The sequence below is a fragment of the Lepidochelys olivacea genome (genome assembly GCF_965140295.1).
Source record: "Lepidochelys olivacea isolate rLepOli2 genome assembly, chromosome: 14".
Taxonomy (NCBI): Eukaryota; Metazoa; Chordata; order Testudines; family Cheloniidae; genus Lepidochelys; species Lepidochelys olivacea.
The window spans coordinates 4,136,247-4,160,875 of record NC_140424.1 but is presented as its reverse complement, the minus strand read 5'-3'; the positions used below and the strand labels follow the sequence as shown (position 1 = coordinate 4,160,875).

The 24,629-nt window shown below is 45.6% G+C and overlaps 1 protein-coding gene across 3 annotated transcripts in view; it reads right to left on the bottom strand.

Annotated features, from left to right (window-relative positions):
• Positions 1-24,629, bottom strand: part of SLC39A11 (solute carrier family 39 member 11) — a 268,095-nt gene that overhangs the window by 166,839 nt on the left and 76,627 nt on the right. For all 3 annotated transcript variants that reach the window (XM_084648003.1, XM_084648005.1, XM_084648004.1), the window contains exon 5: positions 18,647-18,791. In XM_084648003.1, the coding sequence (XP_084504129.1) occupies positions 18,647-18,791 (145 nt within the window). The remainder of the gene's footprint in view (positions 1-18,646; positions 18,792-24,629) is intronic.

Below are 24,629 nucleotides of genomic sequence, written 5' to 3'. Positions count from 1 at the left end.
ATTCAAAGAAGAAATCATATAGAGAAAATACATGAATTATTGTGTTTAATGAATGAAACAGAGGAAGAGGTGCTGATGGGTTAGTTGATCAGACTGCACTGCAATGAAATTTGAGATTTAAGGGGTTCTTCAATACGGCTGAAATCTATTTCCCCCCCTTTTTCATGGGGTTTCCCCTTCTGCTATCCAGGTTCCATTTAACTCTTCGGAGATGATGCTATTTCAGCCCAGGCAGCTTCCAAGAGATGAGACAAACAGGTTGTGACACACAGACCAAAGTTTTTTGGTGTGGTTCACATATACATGCCTCTGGGAAGGATGTTTTGGTATCTTAATGACTTGATCGATGCCAGGTATGCTAGTGGCAGGTCACTTGGGGAAGCCAAAGTGATCACACCAGTGACTTTTCCATCATGTCACCTTGCACCAGTTTTTTTCCCTGCAATCATGCACATGGTCTGCAGTCGTCTTCACACACACATGCGTACCACACCCGTGCTGACTCCCACACAAGGATATTGCCGGTCGCTATCTTCATGCATGTCACAATTCACATGATCACATTTATCACACCTTCACGCTCACTCACACGTACAGAAAGTCACGTCATGCCATGTGATCAACCCTACTAGGCATGTGGTGGGGAGATTACATTCCAGCTTGATCCTCTACCGTACTTCACTTTCTTGCTAAAAAACTTCTGGGCTATGGAGACAAACTGCTAAGTGACACATTACATAACTATCCCAGTAATGAGCAAGGAGTCCAGCAGAGAGATGGACGGATGGGAAATGAACTATCCAGTGGTCTCTTCATTTAAGTAACTCTGGAACACGGAATAAAAATAGAATTTAGAGCCCTAATAATACGTTGCCAGGTGAAGCCAGGAAATTAAGCCAGCGGAAAATGTTGCCTAGAGCCAGCAAATTCAATTTGGGAACTGATTCCACTGTTTAAGAGAGACATACACCACAGTCAACATCTCCGTACCTTCCACACTTGCTAGCAGACCTGAATTCATAGCGTGGGTCCCAACTGAGTTTAATTAGCCTCATAGACTAATGAATCTTGGCTAAATCAAAAGTGGTGCAGAGCCCATTAGCCAAGCTGTGAGGGATGCGACATTCATTTCTCACTGGCAAGAAGGCTGACTCTCGGTAGCATCTCACATGCTGTGCAAACAGAGTAAGGGGCCTGGGGAGAGGGGTCGTGGGTGGGGTCTTTCAAAGCTGGGTCTGCCTTTTTCACTCACATGGCTGTGGGTAGATAATGGCACTGGAGAACAGCACAGGGCCACAGGGAGAGAGCTGGTAAAATCCCCCACTCGTTTCAAAGGAGACATCCTGTAGGATCTATGAGAATTCTCCTGATCTCACCCCAGCCTCTCGCGACGTATCCTGCAATCCTGGAGTGCGATTACCATGCCAACAGACATGGCCACATTAGCTCTCTTCTAGCTAGCTCGGATACCACAGCAGCGAAGCCGCGGCTGTCCGGGCTAACCCCCCATGGAATTACCCAGGGTTCTAGGCAAGCTTGTACAGTCTACGCTGATGCCCACATGCCACAGCTTTGCTGCTCTGGTACCTGAGCCAGCCAGATTAACGCTAGCTCAGGTACGTCCACATGAGCTGCAATCACACCCCGTGACTGCAGCGTAGGCATCCCCGTACTTGCCAACGGCCAGCACCTCACAGACAGAGCCAAGACAAGGGACTGGATTCTAGAACAGACAGACAAGCACTGTCAAGGTTCCTCCCCCACTCTGAACTCTAGGGTACAGATGTGGGGACCTGCATGAAAAACCTCCTAAGATTATCTTTACCAGCTTAGGTCAAAACTTCCCCAAGGTACAAAATATTACCCCCGTTATCCTTGGAATGGCCGCTACCACCACCAAACTAATACTGGTTACTGGGGAAGAGCTGTTTGGACGCGTCCTTCCCCCCAAAATACTTCCCAAAACCTTGCACCCCACTTCCTGGACAAGGTTTGGTAAAAAGCCTCACCAATTTGCCTAGGTGACTACAGACCCAGACCCTTGGATCTTAAGAACAATGAACAATCCTCCCAACACTTGCACCCCCCCTTTCCTGGGAAATGTTGGATAAAAAGCCTCACCAATTTGCATAGGTGACCACAAACCCAAACCCTTGGATCTGAGAACAATGAAAAAGCATTCAGTGTTTTACAAGAAGACTTTTAATAAAAAATAGAAGTAAATAGAAATAAAGAAATTCCCCCTGTAAAATCAGGATGGTATATATCTTACAGGGTAATTAGATTCAAAAACATAGAGAACCCCTCTAGGCAAAACCTTAAGTTACAAAAAAGATACACAGACAGAAAGAGTTATTCTATTCAGCACAATTCTTTTCTCAGCCATTTAAAGAAATCATAATCTAACACATACCTAGCTAGATTACTTACTAAAAGTTCTAAGACTCCATTCCTGTTCTGTCCCCGGCCAAGACGACTACCGACAGACACAGACCCTTTGTTTCTCTCCCTCCTCCCAGCTTTTGAAAGTATCTTGTCTCCTCATTGGTCATTTTGGTCAGGTGCCAGCGAGGTTACCTTTAGCTTCTTAACCCTTTACAGGTGAGAGGAGCTTTCCCCTGGCCAGGAGGGATTTCAAAGGGGTTTACCCTTCCCTTTATATTTATGACACGCCCCCCAAATCTCAGCTAGGGTGAAACACTGGCTGGGATTTCTTCCTGGAGCTCTAGGAAAACAGAGTTAATAAGACACATGCATCTCTAAATATACTACCAAGTACATAAAGACTAACAATATTTTCCACATCTCAAGGACGATTTTAACCAGTTGATTCTGGGAAACTTTCACGGGAGAGTGCATCAGCCACTTTGTTAGAAGCTCCTGAGATGTGTTGGATGTCGAAATCAAAATCTTGGAGAGCTAAACTCCACCGAAGAAGTTTTTTGTTAGTTTCTTTGACGGTGTGAAGCCACTTTAGTGCAGCATGGTCGGTTTGCAGGTGGAAACGCCGTCCCCAAACATATGGGCGTAGCTTTTCCAGAGCGTAGACAATGGCATAACATTCTTTTTCAGTGACTGACCAGTTGCTTTCCCTCTCAGACAGTTTTTTGCTGAGAAACACTACAGGGTGGAATTCTTGATCAGGTCCTTTCTGCATTAAAACTGCTCCCACACCACGCTCGGATGCATCTGTGGTTACTAGGAACGGTTTGTCAAAGTCTGGGGCCCTTAGTACAGGGTCAGACATGAGTGTCGCTTTAAGCTTGTTAAAGGCCTTCTGACACTTTCCGGTCCACTGAACAGCATTTGGCTGTTTCTTTTTGGTTAGGTCTGTCAGTGGGGCAGCGATTTGGCTGTAGTGCGGTACAAATCGTCTGTAATAACCGGCCAAGCCTAAGAAGGATTGAACCTGTTTCTTTGACTTTGGGACAGGCCACTTTTGGATAGCATCCACTTTGGCCTGTAGGGGGCTGATAGTTCCTTGACCCACCTGGTGTCCAAGGTAAGTCACTCTGTTTAGGCCTATTTGACACTTCTTAGCCTTAACAGTTAGTCCTGCCTCCCTTATGCGCTCAAGGACTTTTTGTAGATGTTCCAGGTGGTCTGCCCAGGAATCCGAAAATATGGCCACATCGTCAAGGTAGGCGACTGCATATTCTCCTAATCCCGCTAGGAGACCATCTACAAGTCTTTGGAAAGTGGCGGGTGCATTTCGCAGCCCGAAAGGGAGTACATTAAATTCATACAGCCCGAGATGTGTGATGAAGGCTGACCTTTCCTTGGCAGATTCATCTAGCGGTACCTGCCAGTACCCCTTGGTTAAGTCCAAGGTAGAGATGAACTGGGCCCTTCCCAGTTTCTCTAATAGTTCATCTGTGCGTGGCATGGGATAGTTGTCTGGGCGAGTTACAGCATTTAGCTTACGGTAGTCCACGCAAAAACGTATTTCCCCATCTGGTTTGGGAACTAGAACCACTGGAGATGCCCATGCACTTTCAGAGGGGCGGATTACACCCATCTGTAACATATCCTGGATCTCCCGTTCTATAGCAGTTTTAGCTTGAGGAGACACCCGGTAAGGTTGGACCCTAATTGGGTGAGCATTACCTGTGTCAATGGAGTGGTATGCCCGTTCAGTCAGTCCTGGGGTGGCTGAGAACGTTGGCGCGTAGCTAGTGCACAGCTCCTGGATCTGCTGTCGCTGCATACGCCCAAGGGTCATGGAGAGGTTCACCTCTTCCACACCACCAGCACATTTCCCTTCGTAGTAGACACCTTCAGGCCACTCAGCGTCGTCTCCTCCCTGGGCTGTAAACTGACAAACCTTTAATTCTCTGGAATAAAAGGGCTTTAGAGAATTAATATGATACACCTTAGGCTTTCGGTTGGAGGTGGGGAATGCTATGAGATAATTAACAGCTCCCAGGCGCTCCTGGACCACGAATGGCCCTTCCCACGATGCTTCCATTTTATGGGCCTGGAGCGCCTTTAAGACCATGACCTGGTCTCCTACTTTGAAGGAACGCTCTCTGGCATGTTTATCATACCAGGCTTTTTGCTCTTTTTGAGCATCCTGTAAGTTTTCTCTAGCAAGGGCTAAAGAGGTTCGGAGGGTGTTTTGTAGGTTGGTTACAAAGTCCAGAATGTTAGTTCCTGGAGAAGGTGTAAATCCCTCCCATTGCTGCTTCACCAACTGCAATGGCCCCTTAACCTCACGGCCATATACAAGTTCAAATGGGGAAAACCCTAAACTGGGATGTGGTACAGCTCTGTAGGCAAAGAGCAACTGCTGCAATACTAGGTCCCAATCATTGGAGTGCTCATTTACGAATTTACGTATCATGGCCCCCAAAGTTCCATTAAACTTCTCCACCATGCCATTTGTTTGATGATGGTAAGGAGTGGCAACCAAGTGATTTACCCCATGAGCTTCCCAAAGGTTTTTCATAGTTCCTGCCAGGAAATTAGTCCCTGCATCTGTGAGGATGTCGGAGGGCCAACCTACCCTGGCAAAAATGTCTGCTAGTGCCTGGCACACACTTTTAGCCCTGGTGTTGCTTAGAGCTACTGCTTCCGGCCATCGGGTGGCAAAATCCATGAAAGTCAGTATGTACTGCTTTCCTCTGGGTGTCTTTTTCAGAAAAGGACCCAGAATATCCACAGCTACTCGCTGAAATGGAACTTCAATGATGGGGAGTGGCTGGAGAGGAGCTTTGACCTGGTCTTGGGGTTTTCCCACTCTTTGGCACACCTCACAAGACTGGACATAGGTAGAAACATCCTTGCCCATTCCCTCCCAGTGGAATGACCCCCCCAAACGGTCTTTGGTCCTGTTCACCCCAGCATGGCCACTAGGGTGATCATGGGCTAAGCTCAAGAGCTTGGCCCGGTATTTAGTTGGAACTACCAACTGTCTCTGAGGATGCCAGTCTTCCTGGTGTCCCCCAGAAAGAGTTTCCTTGTATAAAAGTCCTCTTTCTACAACAAACCTGGATCGATTAGAAGAGCTGAGAGGCGGTGGGTTGCTCCGTGCCGCCGTCCAAGCTCTCTGGAGGCTTTCATCTGCTTCCTGTTCGGTCTGGAACTGTTCCCTTGATGCTGGAGACATCAGTTCCTCATGGGATTGTGGACCTAGGCTTGGTCCCTCTGGAAGCGATATAGGGGATGGAGCTGTTTCTGTTGACTGTGAACCGCTCTCCGCTGGTGCACTATGTTGGGATTCAGGCTCCGGCTGAGCCTCTTGTGTAGGGTTATCGGCTGCTGCCAGTTCAGGTTCGGTGGGGCCCTCTGGTGTTGAGGTTGCAAGTACTGGATTCAGTGCTGACACGGGGTCTGGTGTTGGTTGTTCGGCTGGTTCCGGTTCTGGGACTGGTTCCGTCTGGGTCTCTGGGACTGGATCCACTACTGCTGTTGCAGACATTGGCCTGGGGTCCAGGTCCATCACCTCTGACTGGGTCCTGATAGAAGTTTCCGGAACAGAGCTAGGCCTCACGGCTTGTTTAGCCTGGTTGCGGGTGACCATTCCCACCCTCTTGGCCTGCTTCACATGATTGGCCAAGTCTTCCCCCAACAGCATGGGGATGGGATAATCATCATAGACTGCAAAAGTCCACATTCCTGACCAGCCCTTGTACTGGACAGGCAACTTGGCTGTAGGCAAATTGAAAGAGTTGGACTTGAAGGGTTGAATCGTCACTTGGATCTCTGGGTTGATTAAATTGGGGTCCACTAAGGAAGCATGGATAGCTGACACTTGTGCTCCGGTGTCCCTCCACGCGGTGACCTTCTTCCCACCCACACTCACAGTTTCCCTCCGCTCCAAGGGTATCTGGGAGGTATCTGGGCCTGTGGACCTCTGGTGTGATTCCGGTGCAATGAACTGTAATCTGTTGGGGTTCTTGGGGCAGTTGGCCTTTACATGCCCCAGCTCGTTACACTTAAAACATCGTCCAGCTGACGGGTCACTGGGGCGAGGAGGGTTGCTGGAGAACGGGGTGGTGGGACGATAAGGGGTCTGGAGGGTTCTTTGGGAGGTAGGTGGGGCTTTGGGCGGCCCCCGGTAATAGGGTGTGGTCTGGGGTGGTCCCTTCTGGTCTCCGCTCCAACTGCGACCAGTTTTCTTCTTCTCTGCCACCTCCACCCATCTGGCTCCAATCTCTCCTGCCTCAATTACAGTTTTGGGTTTCCCATCTAGGATGTATCTTTCTATTTCCTCAGGAACACCCTCTAAGAATTGTTCCATTTGCATTAGGAAGGGCAAATTTACTGGAGATTCAACACTTGCTCCTGATATCCAGGCATCCCAATGTTTTACAATGTGGTAGGCATGTCGGGTAAATGACATGTCTGGTTTCCACCTTAGGGCTCTGAACCTCCGACGAGACTGCTCGGGTGTTATCCCCATTCTGACTCTCGCCTTGGATTTAAACAGTTCATACTTGTTCATGTGTTCTTTAGGCATTTCAGCTGCCACCTCAGCTAAGGGTCCACTGAGCTGCGGCCTCAGCTCTACCATGTATTGGTCAGTAGAGATGTTGTACCCAAGGCAGGCCCTTTCGAAGTTTTCTAAGAAGGCCTCAGTATCATCACCTGCCTTGTAGGTGGGGAACTTTCTGGGATGGGAAGTGGTACCTGGAGAAGGATTGCTAGGGTTTGTTGGTATATTCTGCTGGGCCTTTATCCTCTCCATCTCCTCCACATGCTTCCTCTCTTTTTCCTTCTCCTCCTCCTTCAGCCGCCTGAGTTCTATCTGTCTTTCATGTTCCCTTTGTTTTTCCTCAGCCTGAAATTTGGCTAATTCCAGCTGTAGTCGAGCTGAGGATTTGCCCATTCTAACCTCTCTGTTTTTAACTAACTTTACACCCGAGGTTCAGAAATAAACAAACAAAACTTGGCTGTAAAATTTTTCTGTGCTGGAATAGAATACCTATTCTCTGATAGTGATTGTCAGCCTACAGAAAAAGACAATTCCCTTGTCTCTGCTCTGGGCCCAAATTAAAGCAAAAAACCTCCAACTACTTGGAAAACTGCTTACCCAGCCCAAAGAAAAAAAAAAATTTCTTTTCAAACCTGTGCTCCTTGTAAAACAAAAAAAAAAAAAAAATCAAAATCCTAAAAAAAACCTGCCACTTTTGTCTCCAGGCAAATGGGTAGAGCACACACCCCCTATTTACTTTTAGGAAGAAAAGAAAAAAAAAAACCTCTGGGTTGGAAGACTGTGAATTTCCCTGCAGGAGTTAAGTACCCTGCCTCCAGGCAAGAAAACCTGCAATTCACAAGATAATCCCCTTTTGTCTCTGCTTGGCCACAAAGCAGAGAGAAACCAAGCTGCTTTCAGTTTCAAAGCTGCCTTCTGGACTTCCTAAAAATTCCTTTTTAAAATCTGTATTTCTAGTTCAAAAAATCTCAACTGGGTCTCAAAATGATTTCAGGTTAATCCCCCACTTCCTGGACAAGGTTTGGTAAAAAGCCTCACCAATTTGCCTAGGTGACTACAGACCCAGACCCTTGGATCTTAAGAACAATGAACAATCCTCCCAACACTTGCACTCCCCCTTTCCTGGGAAATGTTGGATAAAAAGCCTCACCAATTTGCATAGGTGACCACAGACCCAAACCCTTGGATCTGAGAACAATGAAAAAGCATTCAGTGTTTTACAAGAAGACTTTTAATAAAAAATAGAAGTAAATAGAACTAAAGAAATCCCCCCTGTAAAATCAGGATGGTATATATCTTACAGGGTAATTAGATTCAAAAACATAGAGAACCCCTCTAGGCAAAACCTTAAGTTACAAAAAAGATACACAGACAGAAAGAGTTATTCTATTCAGCACAATTCTTTTCTCAGCCATTTAAAGAAATCATAATCTAACACATACCTAGCTAGATTACTTACTAAAAGTTCTAAGACTCCATTCCTGTTCTGTCCCCGGCCAAGACGACTACCGACAGACACAGACCCTTTGTTTCTCTCCCTCCTCCCAGCTTTTGAAAGTATCTTGTCTCCTCATTGGTCATTTTGGTCAGGTGCCAGCGAGGTTACCTTTAGCTTCTTAACCCTTTACAGGTGAGAGGAGCTTTCCCCTGGCCAGGAGGGATTTCAAAGGGGTTTACCCTTCCCTTTATATTTATGACAAGCACTAAAGCCACCTCCCCGATCTGCTAACCCTGGGCTAACGGGAGAAGCTCCCGACCCCACTCCCCAGCCTGGCGTGCGCACTGTGGGAGGGATCCATCAGGGACACTTAACCTCTGGCTGACGGATGGACATTAAAGAGCCCATGACAACTTCTGCAGACCAGGAGTCCCCCAGCCACACTAACTGGTTATTGTATTATACCTCTCTCCCTAGCAAACTTATTTTGTGCTCTCTTCACTGCTTACCACCCCAGCCACATCTCAGGAAACGCGGTAGCAATTCACCCTGCCGCTCTCCAGAAAACAAGACACCCGAAGGGCCTGTTCTGCACCAAAGTCACAATAGCATTGTTGCTGTGTAGGAGTTCCTGTAACTTAGAAGAGTTGAAAAGATCTAAACAAAAACAGCAAAAAAGATCATTGCTGGGCTAAGAACTTGTAGGACACATTTCATCCTGGAGGGTGTTGGCGAGAGCCCAGAAAATAAGGATATGTTGACAGGAAGGCCGTGCAAAACGATACTTGCACGGAATGGCAGGACAGAATATTAAAAGATGCCAAAAGGCAATTTCATATGCACTAATTTAGAAAGAGTTGGATTTTTTTTAAATAATCTATGCAGCATCTTTCGCATCCCAAGGGCTCTTTAAAGCTGTGAGCTGGACAAGACAGCAACTCGGTGGGCAAATAAAGCAGCTCTATGCACTCAGCAAATAGCTCACACCCAGCCTAGGAGGCTGTTTTACTGAGAAATGGAAAGGAAGGGCAAAGACATCGGATTTATCCCTGCCTTGTTTTGAAGCGAGAAAATACCCGGCGCACGATGCAGCCCTTTCTATTCCCAGCTAAAAACCTCTCTTTCCTGACAAATGGCACACGAATTCTCTCAAGATCTAGCACGCTCTTGGGGAGGGAGGGGAGCGTTGAAAAACAAGTAGCCAAGAAGTCATTGTGCTGATGTGTCAGAAAGTTCTGCCTTGGCTAGCTCTTCCTAGAAATAATAATTTAAAACGTGACATTTATGAAAACAGGGTCTTCGGCTCCTGATGTCAAGTGGGGATTGAGCATCGGGAAACAGATGAACTAAGCAAGAAAGAGCTTATTCTCAAATTCCCTTCACAATAGATCAGAGAACGGCAACAGATGATATATAGGCAGAGAATTGTCTTCAGGTAGCACACAGTCTGAAGTTTTCCTAAAAATGAGATTATATTTAGCTGGGAGAGATTCTGCTGGGAATCTTAACTGGCTGAGTTTGTGAGGCCTTACACGAGACTCAATGGCATTTGTCTGTCTGTGTCTACGTAACAGAGTAATTTTTAAACGCCACATCCTATTAGTTCCAAAGCGTCCAGGAATGTTGTAGGCATCTACAGCCAGAATTCTATTGATCTGGGGAGCGGGAAACTGAGCAGAGGGAGGGGGAACGGAGAACACATGGAGATCCTGTCATCTGTTGATGGCACCCATTAACACCTTCCAGCATTATACCCCTGTTCATACTCCCAATAGAATTTAACACGTTGACACTGAGTGACAACTCTGGCAAAAAAAGAGAGAAAAAAGGATCTGAGGGTGTGCACGTAGCCCTGGGCATGGAGGAGGGGAGAATGGGGAGCACACAGAGCCACTGGCATCGGGGAGATTATGGGAGAATGGGGGGAGCCGCAAGGAGTCCCTGAAATAGAATGGGACAGGAGGGTGGCACCCAGCTAGCTTGTCAGGGAAGTGAAGAGTTAGTTGCAGGGAGCTCTGGTGCGTGCAACACAAGCTACCAAGCATGTGACCCCCGAGCAGTGTAAATCCAGAGTGACTCCACTGAAGTCAATGAATTACTCTAGATTTACGTCGGTTTAGCAGCAGAATTGGGACCAGAGTATGTATTACCGAGGAGCTTAGCATGCATGTATGTAAATTTTCCTTCTTCCATAGAAATGTAAAGGCTAGAAATGATTTTAAAACAAGGTGATATAGACCATCACTAGCCATTTAAATCCTCTGCTACGTGGCATTAGTTTTGTTAAATTGATACTAAAATAGCCAGAGGCACTCATCTTTGATTCATCTGGATTTTAATCGCTAGCCTCAATGTGCTGTAAGTGGCAGTTTTCCAAGCTCAGTAGAGAACCAAGTGTGGTGCGAATGTGTCAACGTGATTACGAATGTAATGGGATCTTCCCAACTAGTAAATGTTATATTTTGCATAAGGAGCCCATCCATTATGCAAGCTGTAACCCCTTCATGAATATTTCATGCACAGATGCCCGGTGCCGACTGAAAATCATGGCAATGAATCAGTCTTTCACTGCTACGAAGGTTCTCCCCTCCCCCAACACTCCATCTTGCACATACGTAGAGTAAGGAAAGAAGAGAGTTTACGTGGTGAGCTTTTGCAGACTTCCACCCACATCACTTCAGACATTGTGCACTGTGCAAGGGACTCTCTTCCAGCTCCCGAGTCACCAGCAGAGACACTTTACAACAAAGGGTGTGTCTACACTGCAATTGAGAGGCGTGCACCAACAGAAGGCTGTTACAACGGGAACATTTGCCCTCCTCTCCAATCACAGAGAGGGAAAAATATAAGGGGAACCTGGTTTGGTGTTGTAGGATCACCCAGGAAACTGACAGCAATTGTAAATCTTGCAAAAATCTTTGGGATAAATTCTTCTCCTCTTGATACTGGTGTAAATCCAGATTAAGTCCACTGGCTTTGCCATCTAAACACAGTGCATTCACCACCTTCAGCAAAGGTTTGGTTAGCTGAGTTACTACAAGTCATCACTACGAGTTGCCTTAATGTTTTTTCACAGAAAGAAGCGAGGGCTCCTGTCGGAAGGATTGTGTGTTAGGTCATATCAAAGCATCACTAGAAAAGAGTGAGAGGCACCACTCAGTAGGGTCACTGTGTCCTTTCTGAGTGTGTCTTCGTCTAGCTTCAAAACATGGACGGGAGTCTTCCATTAACCACTACAGATGCACTTCTCCCAGGACCAAGAAGGGCTTTGAAAAGCAAGAATACAATAAAGTATTTCAGAAGTTACCATTGAAAGACAGGGACTTACATGCTCTATTGACTCAAGTCGCAGACACACGGAAAAGACTAACCATCTTCACTTGCTTCTGCTGGAGTTAATGGACGTTCCGAGGCAGAGAACAAGCCAGGCTTTCAGAAGAGACAGGAGAGAAGGGGGTAGATTTAGAGGAAGAATTTCATGATTACAAGGACGTAGCCAGGTAACATACTGGAGACGTTCATTCCCTACGAATTGCCGCTTGGGGCAAAAATGTACATCCAAGAATTCAGCTCACCCCATCTCTCAGCTGGTTTAAGGGGTCCCCTTATCTCAGTTATCTCATTCCTCTTTTTATCTCACTAGTTCCTTTCCCTCCATTTCTTCTCCTCTTTCATCCCGATGTTACTTGTAGAGTTTTGCCCAGTATCTTGAGAGACATAAAAGGGGCCTCGGGGGAACGAGACCAGGGGCTCTCTTGTACTGTCTGCTGGACCGGTTTTTGATTTGAAAAGGGTTTTCTTTGTGAGGGCTGGAAGGTCAAAGCAGCAAATGCCGAAACCACAGCCGGCAAGGGGAGGGAGTGACCGAGGTCCAATCCAGACTCGGAAAGTGCTTAATGCAGCGCCCTCTGGACCGACGCCAGGCAACGTACTAAAGCTGCTTGGTGCCAATGGCAGGAGCTGAGCCCCAAAGATGCCAATGAAGGCAAAAAGGGAGAATGCATCAAACTGTGATTTGATCCATCCTAACATACCGAACGGAGACCTGGCCAGCCACTGGAAGAGAAATCAGTGCACTCGCCGCCACAGAAACGAAGATGTTGAGGTGGTCGAATGGTTGGACACTCCATGAGAGGAAATGAAATGAGGCTGTAAGGGACCTAACGCAGGTTGCATCAGCTGAAGACGAGATGAGGAAAGCTGGGCTGCGTTAGCATGGGCACAGCCAGCGGAGACCTACGAGCTGTGTCGGTAGGATGGCTCCTGCAAGGAGCGTGGATAGAAGACGATCAAGTGGAAGACCAAGGGTTGGAGTGGATATCAGCAGACTTCAAAGAAACCAACTGGCATGACAGCCTGGCATGTGATCATCAGTTTTCAAAGGAGGCTAGAACAGTCACCAAGAGGGAAATGGAAGAAAGAAGAGAAACTGCTTAACGCAGGCAGAATGGACTGTGCACTGTCATAAGGACAATACACTTAGATTATATTCACTGTGTCATTCAGAGTGTAGGACCCTGGGTCAGGAGACCTGGGTTCTAATCCCAGCTGTGTCACTCACTCCCTAAGCAATCCCTGGCAAATGACTTCACTTCACTCTGACTCAGTTTCTCCATTTGTAACATGCCCTGAAATCCTCAGATGAAAGGTGCTGTGTAGCTCTGCAGTTGATCCACTATAACCCCCAGATCCTTTTTCACATGTTTGAAGTCTGGCATGTGTCTTAAGTATTTTGCAGAATGGGGGCCTCACTGAGTTGGCCAGGACCACAGAGGAGCCAGGCTTTAAGACTCAGGAAAGTTCCCTTACTCTGTTCCTCGATCCCATGACTCTGTGGATCACTAGAGAGTTGTGTTCAGAGCCGAGAGAGATACCTCTCTCGCTCTTCCACTAGCTCACTTGAAATGAGGGAGTCAGTCCCTAGCAAGAAATCACCTCACAATGCCACTTCTGTAGGAGTCACCATGTTCACCTCAGTCCACTCTACTGCTGAGAAACGTTAGCAATCTGTGCGGTGAATCCCACCTGCAGGGTTGCATCTGAGGCACTTCACAATCCTAGTTACTGGCCTAGCTAGTTATTCACTTATGCAACTCATCACTGACTTCCCATGGGAGAACTCTGTGCAGGCATGGATGTGTGTGGGCGCTCACGCGTGTACACACACACACAAACCCCCACACCCAAATTAGCTCCACCGAGCAGCCCCTTCAGCCTGCAGAATAATGACTCCTGATTTGCAAAGACACAGTTTCAGCACGCACCATGCTGATTCACATTCCCTCCAGCCAACAGTGCCTCTCTGAAGGCAGGGGAACACTCTGAGCTCCCAGTGCCGAAATTATAGTTAACATTTAATTCTGGACCCTTCGGGGACTTCAGTGTAAGAGCCTTTGTTACAATGCAACTGGAACCAGCCAGAAAGCATTTTGTTTGATGAGATGGATGCTTCACTTATGCTGCTATAGCAGGAATAATTGAAGCAGGAGGAAGAAAGACTAAGATTGGCTGGGGAGCAGCATCACCCTCCCATTCTCTTCTGTCTAATTTGGAGCGACATGAATCATTCTGCGCTGGAGAACCGCTGGGAACCATCATCCCCATACTGTTAATATATAGTTTCAATAACCATGATTCACGGCTCAAGTTTCCAGACACACCACTGTCTGCAAATCCTTCTTGAGACCTAAACAAGAGCAAAGCCTAAATGTAGCTGTGATGTAAGGGGTCAACTTCTGGCCTCTGGATACCTATGCATCCTGAAACCACAGCCAGAAGACAGTAGGTGGAGTGGCTCTGAACCCTGACCCTGACGTCAAACTCAGCTGAGCGGGCACTGCACAGGCCCTCATATAGAGGGGATTTCCACTGCCAGGCTTACCTGGCGGGCATAGTCTACATGTTTTTGCAGAGATGTCCATAGGCACCAGCCCATGTTGAAGTTACTTGCGTTCCTGACAATAATCGTCTGTGCAGACTCTGGGTATTCGCAGGGAAGGTAGAATAGACCTGTGAATTAAAAGAGGGCTGCGAAGTCCATGTGTGCTTACATAGCTTGTTCTTTTATAGGGAAATGTCTGGAGAAGACCGACATCAGCAAAATAGTCTGCTGCCGGAATAGACTATCTGTTTTATGGTTTCCCAAGAGCTCCCACTGCACGTATATGGGTTTCTAAAATGACAGAACAGACATTCAAACAACGAGCCCAACAACTCAGGGGGAAATCAAGTCACTCTGAGGACAAAAACGAGCGCAAGTAAAGCACAATCCGAGACAGGGGCTGCTGCTGAAAAGGAAGGAATGGCCCACGGTGCACTGACTAATGAGAAAAGCCTCGCTCAGGAGGTTTGAAGGAGACCAAAAAGGGCCACTGGGATGAAGATATTCAGAGGTGGGAGGACCTGAAACACAACCTCTGAACCGAGCAGAGCCTGGCGGCTACTCAGACTGGAAAACGAGGAGAACTTGGCTGAACTCAACCACCCTGGAAGGAGGGAAATCAAACAAGCATCTCAGGGCTGGATCATTACGCTTCTTCTGGGGTTCTCTGTAATCGCAGGCAACCCCACCGCCAAGGGGGCTCTGCCTGCTATTTTCTGTTCTCCAAAAACCTTGCACAGGGAAGGGTATTTCCCTTCAATGACTTGAACCCTTCCATGCCCTCGAATTAAGATTTCTACATCAAGAAAATCAATTAAGAGAACTAACCTAAAAGGTTTCAAGCACCAAGCATCAGGCTAAAAATCTTGGCAAGAACTTTCTGTTTAGGACCATCTGATTCATGCCACAAACCAGTCAATTAAGGAAGCTGCTGAAGCCCCAGAGATGCATCACCCTTGGAAATCCGCAAGGGCTCATGGTTCAGCAATAGCTGCCTGGCCTGCAGTGGGAACCAAACAGTGGAAAAGTGGGGTAGTATCAGACAATCTGAAGATTAGATCCTATGGCACGTCATTTCCAAAACGGTAAATCTAACAACTATTTGATTTTAGGCATAACAGCGGATCCTAAGAGAGAGGATTTTACATTGCATTGGCTTTATTTTAAGCAAAGTGCTATTGTAAATAGCATAGATTAGAGGCAAGGACACTATTTGCAAGCAAATGGCAAATTTAAATTAGGAATCAGCCTGCACTGTGTTCCAGACTCAGAAGCGGGCCCATGCCACCAGAGTATCGGCTCTGAGTCTGCCCCCTCTCCTAATCCACACAGGTGCATCTCCACAACCTCCTCTGCAACCAGGCCACAGGAGGGACATTCCAGGGCTGGGCTTCGGGTGCAATGCATTTTGGCACATACACAACCTGAACTGACCCTGTGCACCCAACTCCTGCTGGGCCAGAGTCTAATTGCTGTGGGTGAAATGCACACCCATGCAGAGGGCTTACACAGGCCACAAGTGCTGCATGGCCCTTGGGCTGGCCCCTCTGCACATGGCTGAATTTTACCTTTTAGGGGAGCGCTTTTCATAGCATCAAGGAATACAGACCAACATTAACACAGGCTCTGTAGCATGACCGTGCACCTGGCGATGGGAGGGGAGAGGCAATTACACCAGTCTCATGTCTGGAGACTGAATCTGGCCTTGACTTTAATACATTGTTAGCAGTTATTAAGCCTGCATGCATATCCCACATTGCGTTAACATGCCGAGACTAAAGATGTGCATTTCACGGCACTTCACTTTACACATCTGCTTGAGACGGCGTACAGGCAAAATTGCTCCAAAGGAAGCACGTGTATTTTCAAGCTGCTTTAAGTAACGGATAAATGTTTTGTAAAGACCTCTGCAACTGCACCCATAAAAATGAACGCTGCTCTGTTCCCATGGGCAGCAGCTTGTCAAACTGGTTTCTAGAACGGCTTCACCTAATACCTGAAGATGGAAGGTCAAAGCACTGTCTGTATAAGGAGAAAGATGATGTTCAACACTTGAGGGGCAAAGTAAAACCCAGATCACACATTTGCAGAGCGCTCACTAGGGGTCAGTCCAGATGGTATCCACTCCCGTTCCAGCCACGCTTTCATCCAGTGGGAACATGATGTAGACAAGGGGGCATGAAGGCAACAAGCAGACAAGGAAGGAAATGGAGCAGCCTCCCCAACTTATTGAAAAGTAGGGGATCGACTCCTGTTTTACTAGCACGAGGTCAACTGCTCACTGGACTCCCCCACCCCACCCTTAGCCCCCATCATCTTCTTTTATGTAGATCTGGGGTGAATCTTCCCATTTACTGAGTGGATTCACTGACTTGAAGATTTATATTGGCTAAGTGTGACTGGGCAGTAATTAGGGCCCTGATCCTGTGAACACTTACGCTCATGACAGTAAAGTTAAGCCTGTACATGTCTTTGCAGGATCAGGGCCCTAGTTATATAGGATTGGAGACCCTTGCACTTTCATGCCTCTTCCATCAAGTCAATATCAGTCTCTCCTCTCCACTCATCACCACCACCTTACGCCTTTTAAGTCACTCAACTGCAGAACAATGCAGGAGGCAGGGCTTTGGAGCTGCGCTCCGGCTCCGCTCCCACTCCAGGCAAAAACCTGCAGCTCCATTGCTCCGGGGCTGCTCCGCGCTCCAGCTCTGGGCTCCCCTCCAAAGCCCTGGCAGAGGTGCTGGATTTTTTTAAGCTTACTTTTTGGGATTTTTAAAGTTAAAGTTAAATTAATAATTCCACAGTGACTAATGTCAAAATTTACATTAGCAAGTACTACTATTTAGATTAATAAAATACCCATTACATGCCCTGAGAATTTTCACGAGAACACAGCTGGTAAATTCTTGATGGGCCTAGTGAAAGCTGCTAATTAACAAGTTACCGTCTGTCTCTATTTGCCATCGGTCTTCTTGGCAATCACGCTGTGTCTTGTGAAAATAGCAAGTTCATCCCAACAAGCAAAAAACTAAGAAAAATATCACTGAAGAGAATAAAAGGGTATTGATTTGTCATTTTTTAAAAAATTTCCCCAGAGAGAGCAAACCAACAGTACATAATGGAAAGCTTCTGTTCTCAAAACGACTTCCACAGTTTTCATTTACAGCCCAGAGCAGATGCATGCCCAAAACAGAGTAGCTCTGAACTTACAGAAAAATGCACGATTATTTTAAGAGTGAAATTACATTACATTTAGGACATACAATTGCCAGCATGCAAAATGCTCCAAAATAATAGAATTATCAGCTGGGGTTTCAGTCTGGACTTGTTAAAGGAGCTTAAAGACATGATGCATCTAAATCCCCTGGTAACTGGACAGCTAACTCCCTTAGGCTCCTTTCAAAACCCCTGTCTAAAATTTTAAAAAGTTAAAAGCATTCTGGTTCAAAACAGGTTTTCATAAAGAATGCAACTATATAATAAAGAATAAAACCCCGCCCAAGAAGCTAAGGCAATTCTTCGCAGAAAGGCTCACTTCTTTATTTGATGTGCTCCCATCTCCATACGTGGAGGGGAGAAATCGGGGTAGCGTCTAGTGATCCAGATACTCAAGAAAAATACCAGAGCAGTAAGGCTATTTTTCACTAGCCATTTACCAAACTACATTTTTCTGCCTGGTGCAGACTCACATAGCTAGAGAAGGAAAATCCTATTAGAGCAAGTTCGTCTTCCCACAAGGGAAGGATCTAGACCCCCGTAGAAGACACATCAGCTATGGTATGGGTGCAACACTTGATCTTCGTCACAGGGCCGTACAAGCACTGAACACACGCACCTAAAAGTGGGAAGCTTTAACATACTTTCAGATTACAAAATTAGATCAGAAGTTCCCACTGTTTTTTTAAAAACTGTTAAAAGGAAACAAATATTCCCCAAGACAGGACATTTTTATTCCACATTCTAACAGCTACCAGTTCTATTATCCTCCAAAATAAGGAGCCACAAAGTGACCATCAGTCATGGCCCATAATTACAGCAAGCCATCACCAGGGTCACAGGTGCATACAATTCAGCATTGGGAGGCAAAAGTGACCCAGCCGCTCACTCCTTCTCAGCTGAAAAACTGTTATCTCAAGGTAAGTGAATTTCATTTCACTGTCAAATTAGATGTCTAATTATTAATAATTCATGCAAGTGGTTTTGAGAACTGAAGGAGAAACAGAAGCAATGATTCTTGGGCCAGACGCCAGCCTGCACCAAGAAAGAGAGAGGGAGAAAGTGTGTATGTGTACCGAAGTTGATTAAATTTTGAGCATATAGTATTATGGTCTATGAGCCAATTTAATCCAGTTCTTCTAACTCTGCTGTTGGTATATGACAGGATGCTTGCCTGAATGAAGCCCAGTTCTACCTATCCGGATGGAGAGCTCATTCCCGTAGTCCTGGTGATAAGTCGGCTCGGGGTCATACTTCTCTTTCACCGCTCTCGGATCGTAGCTCCTAGACAAGGCGGCATGGGGAGGTTCACTGATGCCCTGAAATGGATTAGAGGGAAATTTAACATTGTTTCTGTGTGTGAGTGAGTCTTCCTCTCTCTACATTCCCCCCCCTACCCAATGCTCAAAGACAACTTTGGAATCTGCAGAGGTTTTAAAGGCAGATCTGGGCACTGCTCAGTGTGTTTGATTCTCAGGGTTTCATGCAAAAGTTTCTTTTGGGCTTGGTTCACACCTCCCAGAGTTTTGAATTCAAACCAACTCAAACGGAAGCCATCAAGCTTTGCAGGGTTTTGCTACAAACCAAGAAGACAGAACCAAGCTCGCTGGGAAGCCTGATGACTTTCAGCATGTCTTTCCACAAACCGGGCCTGAGTTAAAAACTTTATGTAGTTAAAAACTAAACCAGGCAGGTTTCACAAACTGTCAGGTTTCATAAGGCAGATTCCACAAAGCGGCAGTTTAAAGACTTTTTGTGGGTTTGCAAGAACTGGAATTTCGACTCCATCCTTCATCTGCAAACCTAATGCATTCTGCAGAAGTTTCTGCATTGGCTGCACTCAATATACAGGGATGGATCTGGCAGTGAAAAAGAAGCAGGGAACGGGATTTTAAAAACAAAGATGTTAATTTCATGCCCATATACTCGTGAATATACACCGGCTTCTCATTAAAGACAGTTTGGTGTTTTTAAATTGCGTACAAAATTTTTGGTTTCAAAACAAACTCCAAATGCCACTTTTTTTTAAAGAAAAAAATGTATCAACATAATTCAAGTGTAGTTACAGTGAGAAAAACCTCTAACCACACAGTACCTTACTCTGCTGACAAAATGTATGCTGCCGTCAGCACTGCTGAGCCAATATAACTACAGAGGAGTGAGCTGCATTGTATTCTGGCTCATGCACAGTCAAAACTGCACAGGGAACCTTGCACTGCACATCAGGGATACAGGCAGAAAACATTCAAGCTGGACTTTCAGACCCTGATTCAGCAAAGCCTGTGAGCACTTTGAGGTTCATGTTTTGAAGGATTGGGGCCTCAGATCTAGGGCCCCATTCAGGAGAGCACAAAAAACACATGCTGAGCTGTAAGCATCTGTTTATGCCCATTAACTGCAATGGAACTTAAGCATGTATTTAAGTGCATTTCTGAAAAAGGAGGCTTTTCTCAATTGAGGCCTGAGTTTGCAGCACTGGCAATTAGGGAGAGGGAAAAAAACAAACTCAGAACTGAGCATATTTCCTTGGAATTGAGGGAAAGAATAAATAAGGACCATACGATGTAATTTGATTGAATCGTTTCCAGAGTACGATCACACCTTTAACAGTATTGAGAATATTTTGAGGATACAGCTTTCTGGTTTTTAAACTATACATCGATGGGGGACGGAGACAATGTGCCCATATAAAAACAAAATAAATGTGGTAGGTGCTGTATAAACACAATGGAGTCCTGGTCCAGGAAAGGGGCTCCTACACAAAGACATTGTCCAAGAAGGCAATTCATTGAACCAGTCAGACACAATATCACGTTTCCAGGTCAGTGTTAGATTTGCAGTAAGTCCAAATGGACTCTCCCATAGACTGTAGGAACTTGCAATACCATAGGCCGGGGAAACACGTCCCTGTGAGACGGCAAAATTGTGATTCAAAAGACACACCAAGAGACAGATAGCAAATTCACAGCTGAGGTTAACCCGACAGGCCACCAGATGTCACTGCTGACCTCCATACGCTCAACTAGAAGACTATATGTGGCAGTAAAGAACTGAATTTCAGTAGGTCTCATTGGCACAACAACTCCACCATATATATGCTGTTTAAATCCAACTTTCTGCTTGCTACAGAATTTAGTGACAACATTTCCAGCTTAGAAAAGGTCACAGAAAGCCTATAGAGGAGAGGGGAGGAAAGATTGGAGAATGTGTTAGATTTCAGTATGTCTCCCCTTGGAACAGAGATTAACACACATTGTAAATTTCAGCTCCTTTCGGTGCTACTCGTTTCCCTGGAAATTGCAACTTCTTTTTCTGCAGTTTTCAGGTCCTGGATTCATTAAAGGGTTTAACCCTAGAGACAAAACGGATGGCAAGGTACTCGCAAAGCAAAGGCTGGAAGAACGTAAAGCGTCAAGAAAGGGATCGCTGTTCAAAGCATGGGACATCAGGGTGTTCGTTCTACCTGAGACAGGACAGTGGCAACCTGGCTTTGGTTCTTCAATTCAGAGAGCAGCAATATAAACTAGCATACACTAAACCACCAGAGCTGGCAATGAGAAACTTGATGAGTAAAGTGACTTTAAAAAAAATAAAAGTTGAAGATGAATAATTAAACTATTATCCCCTCGTTTGCATATTATATTCCGACTGATGTTATTAATGCTAATCACATATTTGCTATCATCGTTCTACTGCAATTTAATCAGGGTGCTTTCAATTCCATTAACCCGGCAATTAGAAGATACCCTGATGAGGCACTCTTCTTTTAGAAAGGACTTTTCCTTAGCAAAACGTTACAAATCTTTTCTTCCTCTCAGCATTTCCCAGATTTTCCGCGGGAGTCTGTCTAAGATGGACTGGGGTAGGATCAGGTGTCCTACAGAATATGTGATGAGTGGATGAAAAAAACATGGGGAAGTGTAAACATTTTCCATGAAATACTGGAAGGGTGTGCACAGAGGGGGACTTCAAGTAAGTGCCACAATCTGATATGGACTAAAAAGGACAAAGATCCATAAATTGAATCAATCGGATGCAACACCCTGCAGTGCCAGATTAGCAAATGCTGATGAACTGTTCAGGAGAGTAAGACATTGCTGTCTTCTAAATCGGAGACAGCAGAATTCCTAACATTCAAAGGAACAAAAATCAACAATGCAGGATGTTTGGAACAATGCAGTTAATTTCCTTATTTCACAATATTTTCCATAACCTCATGGGTTTAAACATTTTTCATGCAACTTAATTCTCAATAACTAGACATAGGATAAGAAGAGGGTCAAGGATAAATCTAATTTTTTAAAGGAAGCATGAATTTAGCAAGAACCAATGAATACACCAGTTGTCTGTGATTGGGTCTGCATGAGCACTGGGATCAGATTCCATGACCAGGGCCCAAATCACCCTGGCAAAACAAGAGAAAGGTGAAGCAGAAACCTGTTTCAATGCAAACTGCAGAGCATGTGTTAACCTAAAAGCATTTGTTCCCTTCCCTACCCTTTAGTGTTTATTATGGGGGTGGCAGAGCCTTACAAACCTCATCTGTGTTTGACCTCAAAAGCAAAGAGATTTCTTCCCAGAAAAGTCTGTGTGATTGTGCAACACACTCAAACACAAAACAGGAAACACTCACATTCTGTGAAAGCTGACCTTGGCCAGACCTGTTACTGCAGAATCATAGAATATCAGGGTTGGAAGGGACCTCAGGAGGTCATCTAGTCCAACCCCCTGCTCAAAGCAGGACCAATCCCCAACTAAAACATCTCACACAGACACAATGAGATAACCGAGTAAAACTAATGAGAGGTAAACTCAGGAGGATGGAGGAAAATCTGTGCTTTATTTAGTGCATCATCACTTTTTAGGCCATTTCTAACAGCAGTAAAGACTTGGAGTGGGAGTTGAAAGCACTCAGAGTTCTGACTTCTCCATCTACCTGCGTGAATTGGGGATCTGCAGGAGCCCCTGTTCGATGACCCAGATAATTGTAGGCCTGTCAGCCTGATACTGATCACTGGCAAGATAATGGAGTGGCTGATTCAGGACTCGATTAATGAAGAATTAAAGGAGGACAATGTACTTAATGCCAATCAGCATGGATTTATGGGCAATAGATCCTCTCAAACTAACTGGATATTTTTTTCATGAGATTACAAGTTTGGTTGATAATGGTAATAGTGTTAATATAACAGATTTAGATTTCTGTAAGGTGTTCGACTTAATACCACACGACATTGTTATTAAAAAACTAGAATATAAAATTAACCTGGTACACCTTAAATGGATTAAAAACTGACTGATGGGTCTTAAAATGTAACTGCGAATGGGGTGTGTTTCCAGTGGGACCCCACAGGGATCGGTTTTTGGCCCTGTGCTATTTAACATTTTTATCAATGACTGGAAGAAAACAAACATCACTGACAAAGCTGGCTGATAACACAAAACTTGGGGGAGTGGTAAATAACGAACAGGATGGGTCACTCATCCAGGGTGATGTGGATCATATACTTGAAATAACTTCCCCCGTCCCACTCGGTAAACTGGGGGCAAATAAACAACATGCTGCTAAACCCTTTGTATACTGCCTGCAAAAACCAAACACCAACATAGGGAAGGAAAGAGAACCAAGGCCAACTGTGCCCAAGAGGCAACTGGGTGTGAAAGGAGTTGATGACTTCAGTCCGTTCCCAGTGATGCAGACACCCATCCTCAACAAGCCCACCATCAAAACCTTTGTCGGCAGATGCAGAGTGAGGCTAAGGACTGATCAGGTGTGGTGAGAAAGATGCTTTCTTTCTCCAGATATGGCATTGACTGAGAAAGGGCTAACTTGCCCTGCTGCTATCTATGCTGGGTGGTGTCTATGGAGAAAGAACAAGGAGTCCAGTAGCACCTTAAAGACTAACAGATTTATTTGAGCATAAGCTCTCGTGAGTAAAAATCTCACTTCTTCAGATGCATGGAGTGAAAGTTACAGATGCAGACATAAAAATACTGACCCCTGAAGGGAAGGGAGAAAGAGAGGCTCTCGGCGGATCCTGCAGCTCTCACCAACGATTAAAATTAACTTTGAGGGGGGAAAAGAAGGGAGAACTGTTCTGCTGCGGAGGAGCTCAACGAGGGCTCAGATGAGATACACAGAAGTGGGAGAAAGGTTTAGCAGCTGCCACCTTTTTTCAGCAAAGGTACCGATCAGAAGAACGTGGATTTTTGCAGGAAGGAAGGACGTTCAAGTGACTGAAAGACTGAGGGAAAATCCCATCCGCAACTTAAAAAGAACTGTCCCTCTGTCTCTCCTTTCTCTGTCAGCCCCTCCATAGCCACTCCCCTGCCACCTGTGTGCTTAGTCCCATGCTTCCACTTCCCCAAGGAGGGAACACTTTTCCTAAAACCCTACCAGGGTCAGCCTCTGATCCTAAAAGGTCACTTTTGCAGCATGGCCTACAAGAAGTGATCTAATCTGGTGCGAATTAATGAGGACGATTCAGGTGATATTAATAAAGCTTCAACTATTAAGTGTATGCAACCGGTCTAAATGATTGCATGAACCTATTCATATAATTCTGTCTTACTCTCACCCTGCTTACGTTAGTCACTGCTCTCACTTACGTCATGTCTTCATGGAGGCCGTACACTCGCCAAAGCCACAATCTGTCCTTCTGCATCTAGCAGAGCACCTAGTAAGCCTGAAGCTACAGAACAAATCAGACAAGCAAGCAGCAGCTTTGCACAGTTTATCATCAACTGATTTGCTGGCACCAGAAAGACAACTGGCTCTCATCTCTGTCCTGTCAGCACAGAAGGGTAACAAAATTAAAAGCAAAGAGCATGACCAGAACATAGAGCAGTCCATAAATTAAAGATTGCAATGAAAAGGGAAGGATCAGCGTAAGCAACCGCCAGGCTGCTAGCATTACAGATCTATATAATCAAGCAAGCAATCTACTTCTGAGATGCATTTGCCTGAAAGTTGGCAATGATAAAAAGCTACCCCTAGTTATTTCTTCTGCTACCCATGCTGAGCGTCTCTAAAGCTTTCCTGTGCCGCTCATGCCTAAATAGAGACAACCGGGAGATATACTGCCATTTCAGATGCTTATTGTCAACAGACGCATACTGACCTTACACCCCCACACACACACACGCAACTTCATCAA